Source organism: Manis pentadactyla, chromosome 1 (assembly GCF_030020395.1).
Source record: "Manis pentadactyla isolate mManPen7 chromosome 1, mManPen7.hap1, whole genome shotgun sequence".
In the NCBI taxonomy this organism is placed as follows: domain Eukaryota; kingdom Metazoa; phylum Chordata; class Mammalia; order Pholidota; family Manidae; genus Manis; species Manis pentadactyla.
In genome coordinates, this window is record NC_080019.1 from 196,117,654 (window position 1) to 196,133,606 (window position 15,953).

Genomic DNA, 15,953 nt, shown 5'->3' on the forward strand with positions numbered 1-15,953 from the left:
GGCTAAATGACATGGTACGACTTACCTCCATCTTGCAAAACGTCAGTACTTCAAGGTGTCCTCTCTCTGGAGGGTCATTTGGCAGGTTCTACCAACATTTTAAGCATGCATTTGATCCGAGACTCTTCTTCTAGGAACTGACCCCCCCAGTTCCCTCATTTCAATGGAAGCAGTACAGGTGTGTAGAGCCTCCGAGAGGGACAGGGGGACATGGCGCTCCACGGCCACTTGGAGGCACTGGCCACACGCATGGGCCCAGGCACCCGAAGGCGCCAACCAGGAGCCCTGACACAGCCTAGCTTGGGGACACTGCCACCATGTACCCATCTGATTGTTACCTTTACCCCTGCACAAAGGGATTTCTCTTCAGGAGCAGACATCACAGAGGAAGAGCTTCACTCATCTTCCTCTCCTCAGAGCTGAGGCCTCACCATGATCAAACTTCTTAAAAGGGTCCTAAGTCAAGGCAGGCTGCCCACATGGGTTGGGGACCCTGAGGATGAACCAGGCACAAAGCTGCCCTGGGCCTGTGTCCAGGGGCACATTCACGCCTCCTCTGTTCTGGATGTAAGCCTGCAGCCTTAAGACATCCCAGGACGGAGGACCCAGGGCTGGCCTCCCATGTACTCTAACCCAAGTGGGTCACCGTGGCTGCTCCACCAGGCTGGGTCTCACTGGGTGGGGGTGGACACCTACACTACACACACTCCCACCGCAGTCAGGGCTGGACATCCAGCGACCTAAGTAATGGGAAAAGCTCAGCAACCGAGGGGTGGGAAAGGCACTGAAGACCCCCAGACAGGGAGGGTGGGAGGGGGTCTGTGCAGTTCCACGTTTCCAACGGTGGCACGGACAAAGTGCAAAGGCAGAGCTGCCTTCATCTGGGGTTCCTTGCGTCTGATTCCAACTGTGCACAAGAAACCACAGGAGGCCAGAGGGAATGGGCTCCCCCGTCCAGAAACACAACACCAGGGACACAGGGCACACAGCACGCAGCACACATGTATTCAACCATTTATTGAGAACTGGTTAAAATTAAGGCACTCTGAGCACTTGGTTTCCTCGAGGTCACAAGTTCCACCTGTCCAAATGGTCTTGGACCAGGAAGGCCTTGCAGCGGCCCCAGGAGGGTCCCACTGGGTGAAGGATTAGATACACCTCCCCAAACAACCCCTGCCTCTTTCAGCTCGGCAACCTCAATTCAAGGAGCAAAGTGGCCTTCCATAGAACTACTGCACTGCTGCGAGGTTATTCAAGTCCGTTACAAAGTGTCCTTTATACATCAACGGTGGAAGTCAAAACTTGCAGGCTGCTATAAAATGCTTAGGAATGCTGTATAATACTTTGAATTGCTATGAAATGCCCAAGTCAGAGAAATAAAACCAGAAAATCTGTCAAAGGTTAGATTCTCAGTCTGAAAATTTCAGGATAGAAATGTCAATTCACATACAGAATTTAAAGAGTAATCAGTAAGTATGTCAAGTTGTCTGGATCACACCGGTCTGCCCGAGAGCCCCACCCGTGCTGTGAGTCGACAGCACAAGCATGGAGGTGGGCACGCTGCTCGTTTTACGTGCCTGCTGACCCACTTTCCCAAACCTATGTTTTTCTAGTTTAAAGCAACAGGGATTGGTGGCAATGAAAACGCTTTTCCTTCACTGCACATGAAGCCTGTCGGCAGGCAGACAGGAACAAGGCACTGCTGCGAAGAGACTGAGACGGAACCCGCCCGGTATCCGCGTGGCCAGGCTGTGGGGCTTGCCCGTAGCTTAGAGACTTGGTAGTCATGGAACGTGTACATTTCCTCCTCGAATTACCAAGAAACAAACCCAGACGGGCTGCCATCTCAGGAGAAGAAATACAGAAGTGGAGAGGACAGGGACAGACTGCTCTCAGTGCTCCGACAGCGCGCCGAGGCCCGGAGGCCTGGAGGCCCAAGCCAAGCAGCAGCTGTCGGAGCCGCATTTAGTTGTTTTCAAATCGAGCATATGGGTTTTCTTCCTTAAACAAACCTGAAAACAAAAGAGACTTGATTATTAGTGCACTCAGCCGATGGGAAACAAGTCAAAGACAGTAATACAATCGTGTTTTATGTGGAGCTTTATGGAGGCCGTAAGAAAAACGGGTGTTCTCAGGAGGTTCAAGTCCTATGCGTGATCATTTTTGGCAGCGTCAAACCACAGGTGACTTTAAGATTGAAATAACATTTACTGGGAACCACAATTCTAAGAAAAACAGATCCTATGAAATAAAGCCTGAGTTAATATTAAGAAACTTAAAAGAAACATCTGAAGTCCATTTCTTACCATAGTAGTTGTCAAAAATAAAATCACCTTATTTTAAATATCCTTATAAATGTTGATTAACTTTAGAATTACAGCTACAAAAAACTAAGGTGGCCACCAATTTAACTGTCAAGTATTATGATACAACTGTAATAAAGCATGTATTTAGCCATAAAAATCTATCTGTGATGCAAAATACACAAAAACTAGGAGTTTTCTCTTTATTGCGGAAACACACACTCTCCCCGTCCCCTCACCAGAATCGTCCGGACCACTGCCTCACACCTAAAAGGACACTGGCTTGTGTGGAGGGAGGGAGATGGAGAGAGCCAGCAGAGGGCGGGGCGGGCAGGGATGCCCGCCGGGACTGCAGGCCTGGGAGGTGGTGCGTCAGTTCGGAAACAGGATGTCATGCCAATGCAAAACACAGGTGGTCCAGATAAAGTCTTGCTGGCAAAAAACCCCAGCCTTTAGACCTACTTCTAGTTTAAAGGGAAAACAGAGGTAAACTGTTTTGAAATGAGGAAGTCAAACATTTTCTAAAACCAAAAAAGGGCCTGTCTATGTCTACACTGGCACTGTGCTGAGCCAGCATCCTCATGTGCCTTCTCCCTGCCGCTGGACACTCCCCTGTGCGACCGAGGTCCCCAAAGTCCAGGCCCTTCAACGGGCTTTCTACAAATGGGCACAACTTCACTGATGTGGTCAGAGGCCAGAATAACTATGCAATGTAGGAATACACCAGTGGTAAGTGGGCAAACCGGCTGCCCACCCCGAGCCCTGACCCAGGCCCCACCAGGCCCCTCACAACGAGGTACAGGGGCCAGTGAAGTCATAGATCCTAAATGCTACATGTGCTTGGCAATAAAAGCATTTTGGGGGTGGGGGGTGTATGCACACATGCACACATGTGCATGTGCACACATCTGGTTTGTCTTTTATTTACATTGATCAGATTTCCATTTTTAAATTAAATCTGCATTTAATCAGATGCCAAAAAGCTCTCTGACGCTTTTTAATTTTACAATTAGCTGTCCCAGCTAAGGGGGGCACATACAGGCAGTGGGTGCCCAGGAGGGAGGGAGGGTGCCATGCCGAGGTTACATAACAAGGGCCCACCCGGCAGGTGCTGTGGGCAGGAGGAGTGGCCAGGAAAGGATGAGGGCTCTGACTTCACAGAACCGTGAAGTGAAGGCCATGCGGCACCCACTGCTGAGCACGGGCACGCAGCAGAACAGGCTCTGACAGCTTTGGACAGAAGAGACCCAGCGCCAGGGGGGGTGGGCGGCAGGGAGCACCATGCTGTCACTGGTGAGGGTGAGGGCCACAGCACCTTGCCTCCAGACAGCCAAGGGGACCACTCCCACAGCCTAGCAACGCCAAGCAGCCGCTGCACAGGGGAGAAAACCATGTTGTCCAAGGACTGGAAAATCAGTACAGAACGAAATACAGAAGACTTAACTCAAGCACTAAAAGAACAGTCACCTTCCAAACAAAAAAACAAACAGAAGGGGCCTCCGTTGGGCTAACTCCTTAAAAAAGGAATGTGGCCTGCAACACTAGGCAGTCAGGACTGACAGCAACATCCTGGAGGCGAGGGGTGGCATGGACGCCTGCAGGGCACCCAGGAGGGCAGTGTGCAGCCACTGGCCTCCTGGCGTTCCTCTGCTTCATGAGCAAACAGGCAGCCAAGAAATCCCATTGGGGGAGCCGCAGGCCTCAGCGGACGAGCTCACGACAGCACCACAGGGTAAGACCAGGACAGAGGCCCCTGGGTCTCGGGGGAGGAGCCCACAGACCATGGCCAGATCCCAAGGGCACTAACAGCGACCAAGACAAGTTGGCATCGATTCCTAACTAAATGGAGATTCAACTGCTTCTCACCATATTTTTTTCTGATTTCGTCATGTCTTGACTTCATTTCTGCTCTCCTAAAAGACAAACACGTTGTTCAGTACCAGCACACAATGTCACGTGGTCTGCGGAGAGGCTGAGGGCTTGTTCCTGTTCCCCAGCACCAGACAGGTGGGGACCAGCTCGGTCAGTGGCCATACTCCTGCCGGGACAGCAGGGGGCGACCAGCAGGCTCTAGGAGCGGCTCCACCACCACGTCACTAAACCCTTCATTCCCACAAAAGCAGTCCCAATGCTGAAATTGCCATTTTTAAAGAATCTTTTTCCACATAAACAAAATGCACTAATTGGTAAAAATCTTGTGCTCAGTTTGACGGCAGTTGGGAACATGCAAATGCTAGTTTTTATTTGGGGCACATGGCTTCAGGGTGACCGCACGGACATCCGTCCAGCCTCAGTTCCCACCAGCTGCTGGCCTGACAAAGCACCTCCTGGGGCCACGATGCCATCCCATGTCAGGGAGGACAGGGGACCTGCCACCCGGCACCCGCCACCCGGGGATGGCCCACAGGGACGTCACACACACTCGCCCAAGTGCCCTGGACCAGGCAGGTGCTGATCAGAGGACTGGTGACAGTCCTGAGACCCCATTTAGGCAGACAGGTGACCTGGATCAGTCCTGCTGGGGCTGCTGCCAGACCAGGTTCAAACCTGCGCCTCAGGGGCTGCCCAGGAGCAGACATGGTCGGCGGTGGCCTGGGGTGACCTGATAGGTACCCACCACAGCTTGCTGCTCTTCACACCACAGCCCAGGACTCCCTCAGGACACACGACACTTTAATTTCTCTTGGTGGACAGTCCCGAGCGCTGTAACAACCATGTCTCCCCAGGCACAGTGCCCTCCCCTCTGCTCCCCTCCCACCACAACTACCCCTCTCCTCCTGCTCGGCCCCCCTCCTCCCACTGTTCTCCTCCCCTCCCTCCCCCTATCCTGCGGCTCAGCCCCTCCCCTCCCCTCACCTCTCCTCCTGCCGCAGCCTCCGGTCCTCGCGTTCTCGCTCCGCCTTCTCCTCGCTGGGGTCAGGCTTACGGCGGCTCCTCCTCCTCCTCCCGCACCAGCAGCAGCAGGCGGCCAAGCCCAGGAGCAGGGACCCCCCGACCACCGACATGGTGATGATCAGTGCCTCGAAGTTCACTGCAAACGAGCGCACCGGAGGGCATCCCCTTTCAGCACACCTGACTTCCTCAAAGCTCACCACACACCAAAACAGACCCAGGTTACAGATGAGCTATTCTCATCCTGATGCTGGCGAGATGCCCCAAGCCAGAGAAGAGCCACCAAGAGAGGGTCCTCGGCTGTGCATTTATGTATTAGACTCTCCCGAAACACTTAAAGCTCTTAATTTCCTGGAACTCATGGAAACGGAGTCGAGCCTGATGCAGCTTGATTTTTAAATCAAAGTCAAGAGCACTGTGTTTATTTCCAGGGGAGTAAGCTCCCCACAACCTGCTTCTGCCAGGAGGGCCAACCCACTGCCCTCCCTGCTGTGGGGCCAGGCACTTCCTGCCAGGCGATGAGCAGGCCTCAGTCCACGCCAGGCTGCAGCACCACCAAAGCGCACCTGCTTTCGGGAACAGGGGCACTGCCACCTCTCGCTGCCCAGCCGGCCCCCGCTGGCTAATTCCCAGTGCAGCCTCCAGGCCATGACTGCACGTGGCTGTACAATGCTGTGGGTCTCATCTGTCCTGGGGGGGGTGTCCGGTGCTCAGCCAGCCCCAGAGCTGAGGGTGGGAATTTCCTTTCACAGAATTACCCAAAATGCCCACCACTTGAGAAGGTGCTCAAAATCCTCAGTCATCAGAGAAATGCAAATGAAAGCCACAATGAGAGGCTACCTCATCTGCCCATATGCTGGCAGGGACGTGGGTCAACTGGCCTCCCACATGGATTGGAGGGCACATGGCAGTGCTGGCAATGACCCAGACACCCGCCAGCAGCAGGACGGGTGAGTGAGCGTGACCACCACACAGCAGTGAGCAGTCAGACAACAGACGCAGGACTCCGACACATGGCGTCCTTTCCAGGAAGAACAGGGGCCTGACGGCACCAACCCTGTGACGGGCAGCTAGTATAGCGGCTGCCCAGGGGCCCTGCTAAGGCCAGGCCGTGAATGCAGAACACGCCTACGCATTTCGCTTAGTGGGAATTAGCTGTCTACTTAACATAAAACCCCGCTGAAGATACATGTGTGCATACATGTATGTGTTTACATCACAGGCTACAGCCTACACACAAGGAGGGAGGCCTACATGTGCGCACTTTTTACAAGTTATGCTTCCACTTGAAAACCTCTCGGCAGTTTGTGCTCAAAATGCCACAGATTCCCTGATCCAGGAGGGATCTCTGTGGACAGTGGGTAAAGAAGGTCCCACAGAGAAGCTGGTGTCAAGACAGAAGCAGACCAGTAGGCATGAGGCCGGCAAAGCCTTCCTGGAGTGAGGGCAGCAGGGAGAATGGCCAGCTGCTGGGATGTAACGGGTGCGGGAACACACAGCGTGCACACAGACGCCCAGCATCCCAGGACCACACACCTACTCACACATACACAAACCTCTGAATTCTCTGGGGCCTTGAAACCCAAAATGAGTTGTTTCAGATGGAGGTTCTAGACTCTAAGATGGAAATTAGAAAAAAGGTAGAAAAATAAGGAATAGGCTGCAGACAGATCCAGATACAAACACAGAAAATGAATCATCCAAGTGCAGCTTCATGGAGCTAAGAGGGCAGCCTCTGTGTGACTCCCAGCCTTGAAGAGGAAGGACTAATAAGCCCAATGACATAAAGATGAGCTCCGTATAGCAAAACACACCACTAACTAACTTAAAAGGCAAGCTAAAAACCAATGTGGATTTCACAAAGGGTTTCTGTCCTAGCAAAAGAATGCCTGTACAGGAAACCCTGGGCAGACAGGAAGGGGCACACTGGAAGATGCAGGAACATGCCCACGCTGAGTGGGACTCTAGCTCGGGGAGGCCAGAGCCCCACAGGAACCCGCAGTGGGTGTCAAGGCGGCATGTGACACCACCAAGATATGATGAGCCTAGACACCCAAACAGCAGCCTTCAACCCGCCTTTCCCCTCCACCGTCCCAGGACGGGGAGGCCCATGCGGAGCTGAGGACATTGGCCTGACGTGGGGCTCCGGATCACAGGGCGCCACTGCCTCCCAAGACACGTGTACTCTCACCAGCCTCCTGACTTCCTGCTGGGAGCCTCCCACTCCTGGAGTGCTTTCTGGCAGCTTACATTAATCGAACACAACCAGACTTGTCAAAGCAGCACTGACCTTGCAAGAAGCCAGCAAAAAAGACAACTTACCCCAGCAGACGCCCCAGCGCGCAGAACTCAGCTTGCAGAGAGAAGCAGGCGGTAGGATTTTTGTCACTGGGTAGTCCAAGCACATCTTGTCAGTGTTGCACCACAAACACTGAAAGATGTGAACATCAGGTAGGTTAGAAATGGAATGCCAACAGCACAGAACCCCTGTCCTGCACCCGGCCCCCCAACCACCTCTGTGCGCTGTGCTGTCCACTCCTACCCCAACAAAGGCTCAGCGCTGCCTCGTGCACCAAGGCCTGGGCTCCCCCAAGCTCCTCCGTTAGGCGCCCTGACAGCCACACAGGCTCCGGCTGGTCCTCAAAGCTGCCAGGCAGCCCTTCCCAGGGCCTCCGTGCAGCCTGCTGCTTCTGCCTGGAACACTGCTCCCAATGCATGCAGCTCTCTTACCTCTTCCTCAAGGTCTACCCTGAGCAAGCTGCTTAACAGTGCCCCACCCCTCTGTTCCCCCACTGCAGCACCCCCAGCACACTCAGACAGCATGCCTACCTGGGCTGTCGGCAGGACAGCAGGCATCTGTGCGCTCCAGTGACAGACCCCTAGCCGGGGGACAAGGCCTGGCCCACAGGGGCTCCTAAGGATTTGTGGGTGGACCTTGTGACCTTGTGGCAATCATGGTGTGACCATCCTGCATCTGATCTCTCCAGCTGCACGTGCAGTGGGCTATCTTAAAAACACTGCAGCTAAGGCTTCAATGCACATGCCCCAAACCTCAGAGCTGGAGGGAGCCTCGCAGGTGCTCCTGCCCAAGCCCCTGAAAGCGCAAGGGGTGCAGGGCTGACAGCACCCTCACACCAGTGCATGGGAGCGCAGGGCCTGGCAGGGCTGTGGTGCTCAGGGGGCACCTAAGATGCCTGCCAGGTCGGGCTCTGCCTGCTGTTTTAAATCTCAGGTAACACTGCTCCCGAGCAGTCTCAAGCACCCTCGTTAGCCCGACCACAAGAGGGAGCCCCAGGCAAAGGGCCACAGAAGGCTGTCTTCTCTCCCAGCTGTCCCCGCCCAGGCCTCGCGGTTGCCAGTGATGGCCATGCTCCTGCACTGAGGCAGGGCTGCTTCACCGGGAACTGCTGAGAAAGCCATGGCTGCCTGCAGGGCAGGACCTCTGGGCATGTGCTTCTGTTCCCACAAGTCCTCTGAAAGCTTCCTAGCATCCTGCTCCACTTCTCCTAGATGGCCAGCCGCACACACACCTCTACGTGTTAGACCCTATGGCCCATCTGGAGGCGACCCCAGGAGCCCCAAGCCCAATCTCCAGGGCAGCTACTGCAGGGAAGCACCGCCCCCTTCCCTACTGTTCTATGAGGACAGCTGTTCGCTGTTTCACCCCACATATGTGTGGCCTTGTATGGAGCCAGATATGTCTGGCCTTGAGAAATCTGAAAACACAGCATGTTGTACCCATGGGAAAGGAGCAAGATAAGGGCCCTGAAGGCCAGGCACCTGGCCATGAAGGTCACAGACATGCACATCTTTAATATTTATGCAACCATGCATTAGCACTGTAGCAGTATAAACAGTACAGCTTTATGCAGAATAAAGTGACCTCTTTTAAACACCCTCCATGACGATTCCCACTGCCTTCTTTGCTCCTCACGTTGCCCCAAAACCTCAAAGGCAGCCCCTGGACCCTGACACTACCCTCTTGCTCAAGGCCACACTGAAACTTAGAACAATCAAGATGACATCTGAACGTGCATTTAACCTGAGTGAGCTATGGGTAGTCTGAGCCCAGGACGAGATGCCCTGTGAGCCTCTTGCTGATCTGACGGCGAGCACCCCTCCAGCTCTGGCCTGTCTCCGTTCCCACATGAAGAGCCAAGGAGAACACGGACACACGGTCGGAAGCTTTGGTTCGAGGTTTATGGCTGCCATTTTCCCCAAAGCCAGGCCTGATGGGAGAGCTGACTCATCAGGTTTGTCTGAGCAAAGCAGCAGCTAACAGGCCTCTGGGGACCCCCACCCTGCATTCTGGGGACCTGCCTGCAAGATGGTCACAGCCCTGTCCCAATGGGCCTTTATGGTCTAATGACGCCAATAAGACAGCCCCAATCCCAGTAAAGTCATAGATTAAAGGCTAAATGTGACCCCAGCCCCATGTGCTGCCTCCTCTGCTCCCCTGGCCCCACCCTGGAGTTGTACTACTATTACTGCTGCATGTAATACTGTTACTGTTATATACATATGCAGGAAAAAAATACACCACTGCATTTGATGACAGATGAGTGAGAACCACATACTCACAGAGACATTTCTCAGGCACTCTTCACAGGTTCTGTTGGTGTTCTGAGAACAGGCTGCGGGAGAAGCACAAACAGGTCATGGACCCCGCAGCAGCCATGCAGCCAGAAGGCCAGGGGGCATCTGGGAGTGACCCTCCGTCTGACTCTGGAACCATGGGGCGAACACCGTCTTGGCACCAAGCCTCTGAGGAACACACAGTGGGTACCAGCCCTGCTGCATGCACAGAGGACACGGAAGCGGCACATGCGACTCCTGCCCATGTGGGGTCTCCTGGGAATGGTGACTGCCCACGGAGGGGCTTTCCGTCTCCCCACAACAGAGGCGGGCCATGCGCCACCAGTGCCACACAGCACTCGCCTCGGAGCCTGGTGGTGTGAAGCCAGGTTTCTGCTGACGCTCATCTGAACTACTTTATTCAGCATGGCTGAACAGAGCCCCAGGAGGGTGAGGGAGACTGACCAGCCCTGCAGTCCGATTCCTTGCAGCACTGCTGAGGGCCAGGTCGCCGGCGGTACTCTGGAGGGAACAGCGCCAGGACCGGGCCAAGCGCCCTGGGGGCAGGCCAGCCACGTGCAAAGGCAGGGCAAAGGTCTCTGTGGACAGACAGGGTAAACTCCTGACCTAAAAACCCACTTCCTGCTTCTGTTCACACAAGGGCTGAGAAAGGGCGACACTGGCAGCAGAGCACCCAGGCCTTAGTCGAGCCACTGCTCCCCACCTAAAGGAGCCAGGCCTCCCTGGAAAACGGCTGGTCCCAGAACTGAGGCTGAGAGGGGACCAGGGCACCTCAGACAGCCTGCTGTGCCAGCAAGTGGCACAGACTTACAGGTAAATGGCACAAGGACCCAGGAGCTATCTCACCGGGGGTCCTCCTTGCTCTGATGCGACAATTCAAAATCCAAGTGGGCGACAGCAAGGGGCTCTACCCACTGAGTGGGCCACAGTCTCAAGCTGACACGGGGTCAGTAGAGAGGGCTCAGCGGCAAAGGGAGCAATGAGGAGCCACCCATCGAGGCTGCCAAAGCTGCCGCATGCACCTGGGGGCAACAGGATGCTGCCAGTCGCAAAGCAAGTGTGCTGTCGCTCAGCAAGAGAAAACAGCCCCTTAAAGGGATCAGAATATCACCACGGTACCTGTGACACAACGGGACAAAGTGACAGCATACGCCTGCTCAGGAGCAGTGAGGGGGAAAGGGTTACGGGAGAGAATCCTGCCCACGAGTCGCTTCCTGAGGACACACCACAGAGCTGCCCCAGGTGAACCGGACTGAGGTCCCACGGCTTGACACGCCGTACCCAAGGGGTACGGGGACACTGGGAAACCGTATGCCTGAGCACACGGCCGGCCAAGCAGTCTCCCCGTATCACACCCGTGGCCACAGCCTAGAGCCTGGCCATTCCAGTGTTGTATGTGGGAGCGTCCTCAGCCTCTGGAGCAGAGCCAGAAAACTCCAGGGTGGAGGGCCGCATTCCAGCCCACCCCAGGGTGGCTGGGCAGCAAGCAGGTGTGCAGACGTGGGCAAAGGGGCTGTGGCAAGCGCTGTGAGAGCAGAAAGTGATTCAGGCTCACTGCACTGTTTACTCCTTCACCACTCCTGCAGCTTTGACATTTCCAGACAAGCCGGGCAGGGGAAGCACAGGGAACCTGCACAACGGCCAACCACACCCACTCTCGTGTCCTCTGAAAAATTCTACAGGAAAGGTTGTACTTCCTTCTCGTCAACCTTAACAAAGCGGCCACAGGAAGCAGGCGATGATCTACAGGGTCCTTTCCATGGGGATTTTCATTTTCAAGGTCCTTCTCGTAACTGGTCTCACATGAACTAAAAGAACTAAGTTCCAGAACACACACCATAAACCTTGGCCCTGCAGGCCTCGATTCCAGTCCCGCATGAGTCAACAGTGACCAGCCCTCCTCCAGCAGTACAACTGCCAAGAACAGGGCAGGTTTTCAACACGAGCAGAAGCTCAAGAAGAAACAGCCCTCGTGCGGCAAGCTCGGGGCCTGGAAAGGGCACTCCAGGCTCCGCGCGCATGGGCGGCGGTCACGAAGGGAAACACTCTGACCATTTGCTACTGCTGCCAACACACCGTTGCACTGCCCCAAGAGCCACTTGCTGTGTGGTTTAGCTGGTCACGGGACACAGATAAACTGTGTGCTGAAAGCCAGAGGTAAGGAAAAATATGCCCTTCTGTTCCTGAAGTCTAACGCTGTGAACATGAATGTCCTGACTTCTGAAGTCCTGTGACCAGAAACCTTCGGGTTGGGTTCTACTTACTAGTTATTGGAGAATTTTCTCATTCAACTGGAATTAAATGCAAAAAAAAAAAATTGCTTCTCCTGTTAGGATGCACAAACCCATGACCCACTTCCAAGTTCTTTCTTAAAGTTTCAGGCGAGTCCATTAAGTACAAAAGGCACACACCCACATGGGAAGAGACCTGTTTTTAAAAAATGAGGAAACAAGTAAGTACACACTGACTGTGCACCTGTCGCACACAGGCTGGAGCAGGGCAGCTGGCCGTGGCCCCCAGCAGATCAAGCCACTGAATCATGCACTGTGCCCACACTGCAACGACAGAGGCACAGCAAACACCTGTTGTCACTTTCACGTGGAAAACTCATTTAGACAAAAAAAGTCCTGGCCATTTTCCTACCTCAGAAGAAAAGAGGTGAAGAGTGCAGAACAGACCCTCCTTGACTCACAGTCGGGTTACAGCCCAACAAACCCATCAGGGGATGAAATGTGCTAAGCTGAGAAGGCATTTGCTACCGACTGCACATCAGTGAGCCTAGCCACCCAAACACGTTCACAACACCCAAGTGAGCCTACAGCTGGGCAAAATCATCTGACACAAAGTCTGCTTTGTACTGAAGTGCTGACTATCTCCTCTGATTGACTGAATCCTGGACTAAAAGTGAAAAACAGAGTGGCTATATCGGGACAGAATGGTTTTAAGCATATCAATTGTTTACCAAGCAACTGTGGAGAGCAATGACTTGTTGCCACTGGCCGGGACCACAAAAGGGTTATACTGTATGCATATCACGAGCCTGGGAAAAGATCCAAATTCAAAATCTGATGCGTGGTTTCTACTGAGTATGTATCACTGTTGTACCGCCACAAATTAGTTGAGAAGTCCAAAATGGAACCATCTTAAGCTGGGGACCATCTGTATATTAAAAAAACAGGTGAAATAGGTGAAGGGGATAAAGAGGCACAAAATTTCAATTATAATGTAAATCAGTCATGGGAGTAACAATACAGCATAAAGGATATAGTTAATAATTCTGTAAGATTTCTCTGCGTTAACAGATAGTAACTGCACTAGTTAGGGTGAGCAGAAGAAAATTTAAAAAATTTTAAAAACAAACACATGTCATGTGTATACATACCACAAACAGCATGACTAATATCCTCACGAGGAGTACACATGTGGTGGCATTCAAACAGCACGACACGAAGCACAACTCACACTGAACACACACAATAGTGTGGGAAGCCTCAGCCCTGAAGCAGCGCCCCTCCCCAGGTAAAGGCCAGCGCAGACCCTGGGCACCTGTGCAGTGAACGCCAGCACAGCACGACACAGCTCCTCCCACCTGACAGTGCTGCTGATGAGGGAGACGACAGCCCCTCCGCCCTCCACCCAGGACTTGGGCACACCCAGGCCAGCAGCTACCACGAACAGCAGCAACTGGGAGCAGCTTCCTTCCACAGGATAAAGGAGAAGCTGCTTTACCCTGGAATACTACTACCGTTATGGTGTAATTCCCAAACCCTGAAAGTCACCCCCTGCTCCTCTCACAAGGGGTCTCTGCTTCAGAATCCAGGGCAGCAGGAAAAGCAAAGCAGCCAAACACACCTCAGGGCATTTCCAACAGGCCCACTAGTTACCTTACGCAAAGCACACACACCTGGTAGCCATTGGCAGAAATTCCTGTGCGGAAATCACTGCACATTTGTGCTTAGGACTCAGTTTAGACCAAAAGGTCCCTGAGCGGTGCAACTGGACCGCTTCGTGAACAACGGGGAAGGCCGCACAGCGACCGTCACAAACACACTACGAAGTACACGCAGAAGTAGACAGAGACACTTTGGCGGTCCTGCCCTGGAAGGAACATTCAGCAAGGTCACAAAGAGGGAAGGTGCTAAAGAGAACCTGACCAAGCCTGGCTAACAGAGAAAAACACCGGCCCCTCAACCCGGGGCGGTCAAACCTATGCGTAAACACCATCAAATAGGTTAAGAGGCTCACCAGTGGCTCCATCACTCACAATGAGTAACCCCTCAGGTGTTCCACACACGCCAGCCAGCGGGACATTTCTGAAACTGGTCCAACCGCTTACACGCTTCCCCGATTTCCACCAGGCCCACAGGTGGAGGCCCCGCCACGCCCCACAGGAAGCCACCCTCTGGCAATATTCATTTCTGGGAACTTCTGGAATCCACGTTTGGCCTCAAGTCACGCACTTTCCTCTTCTAGTCCGCCCCTCTCTCACTCACCCGCTCACCCAGCCAGCTGTTTGTTTCTTGGTCGCCCCAGAAACTCAGCTCCTCAAAGACAATACCTCTGTCTGAACGTTGGTCACCACCGAGACCCCTGCACCTCACAGGTTAGTAAGAAAGGTGGGATGAACCAATGAAGCAGCCCGCCCGGGGCCGGGGCCTGGGCCGGGCAGAAGCGCAATCCGAGGACTTACAGGCGGCAGGTGCCGCCTCCTGGGCTTACGGCCTGGCATAACCCCAAGCACCCCTCGCCTGCGGAGGAGCCCAGAGACCAGCCCTGGCTCCCCCCGCCGTCCAGCGGCCGCCGGGACACCGACCACCACCAACCATGGGACGCAAGCAGGGCCGTCAGCTCTCCCTCCCGCCCCCGAGTCTACACCCGAGAGCCCCGCCGGGAGGGCCGAGGTGCGGCGACGCGAGAGGACAGCGTGCCCCAGAGGCCGTCCCCGCCGGCCCCTTCCCCGCGCCCCTCCGCCGTCCCCGCCCTCACCCGCCCTGGGCGGCTCCTGCGCCGCGGCCGCCGGGAGGAGGAGTAGGAGCAGCGCGGCGCCGCCGAGGGCCAGGCCCGCGCACAATGTCAGCCTGCGAGCCCCGCGGGACGCCATGGGCGCGACCCCGCCGCTCGCTCAGCCGTGGACAGACGCGCCTCGACTCCAACGCTGCCCAAATCGGACGCGGCGTAAACAGTATCTGTCCGGAAGCGCCGCGCCGGAAGTCTCCGGGTAGGCACAGGCGAGTGCGCAGCCGCGGCCCCGGCTCGCCCCGCCCCTCATCCTGCGCCGCTGGAGGCCCGCGGGGCCGCCTTGGGGTCGGTGCGCCTGAGCGGCTGGAAGGTTTCCTCCCACCCCCTCGCGTCAGACTGGGAGGCGGGGCTGTGGGCGGGGCTCTGGAGCACGTCCGCGCCGGGCATCCCACGCCCGCCTGGACCTGGGCCTTCCTGACGCCGTCGGCTCTCACGTAATAGCGCTGAGGACGCAGGTCCGCTGCACCTCAGCCCAGACGCGCTCGCCCGGCTTCAGACGTTCACGTAAATCCTGAGAGGCTGGGCCTCCCGCTCCCGTTTTCACGCGGAGAATGCAATCCTGAGCTCCCCGGGGTTGGAAGGTCGCGCCCCAGATCCGTCCCCACCCGGCCGGGGAGCCGCCGCCCAGTGCCCCCTCCTAGTACTGGACTGCCGAGGTTGCTATCTTCAAGTTCAGGAGAGGAGGTACCAACTTCTTCGTAAGGATACCTGAAAAGTGATAAAAATATATAATGCAGGAGTCCAGGGCTCTCGTTTTAAGATTTCCTTTCATAGGCAGAGTGTTAGAGGCATAACACTAAATGTGATTTATTCCCAGAGGAATGAATGTACTGAAAAAAAGCCCACGTGGTGAAGTACATGCCCAGGCTGGGAGGGGGAAGGAAGTTGAGAAGGAATGGGCTGTGCCTATTAGGCAAAAAGAAGTTTTGAACCAGCCAATAAAATTATGACAAAAGTAAAGAAAGCCTAATATGGCTATAACTTGCCTAGGCAGCACCCTGGAAAGACTGTGAACCCTGCGGTACTCAGCGGGCAAGGAACTGGGGGAGGGACTTGCGCGCCAAGGAATAAGCTGCTTCTCCTACCTGCCCTGAGCACGCCTGCTCACCAGGCACCCGGTCTTGCAAGACCTCCATTAAAGCC

The 15,953-nt window shown here is 54.9% G+C and overlaps 1 protein-coding gene across 2 annotated transcripts; it reads right to left on the bottom strand.

Moving 5' to 3' along the window:
* Positions 1-1,002: 1,002 nt before the first annotated feature.
* PTTG1IP (PTTG1 interacting protein) lies at positions 1,003-15,011 on the bottom strand. Of its 2 annotated transcripts, XR_008998760.1 has the most exons (7): positions 14,778-15,011; positions 9,777-9,829; positions 7,518-7,626; positions 5,160-5,334; positions 4,170-4,216; positions 1,701-2,012; positions 1,003-1,653 (listed from the first exon to the last, which is right to left on the bottom strand). XR_008998760.1 is itself a non-coding variant. In XM_036912076.2 (6 exons), exons 1-6 carry the CDS (start codon positions 14,890-14,892, stop codon positions 1,966-1,968), a joined length of 546 nt encoding a protein of 181 aa, XP_036767971.1. In that variant the 5' UTR covers positions 14,893-15,011; the 3' UTR covers positions 1,003-1,965. The 2 variants fall into 2 exon arrangements, 1 of the variants encoding a protein (XP_036767971.1); XM_036912076.2 differs by having other exon boundaries at positions 1,003-2,012.
* Between the last annotated feature and the right edge of the window lie 942 nt (positions 15,012-15,953).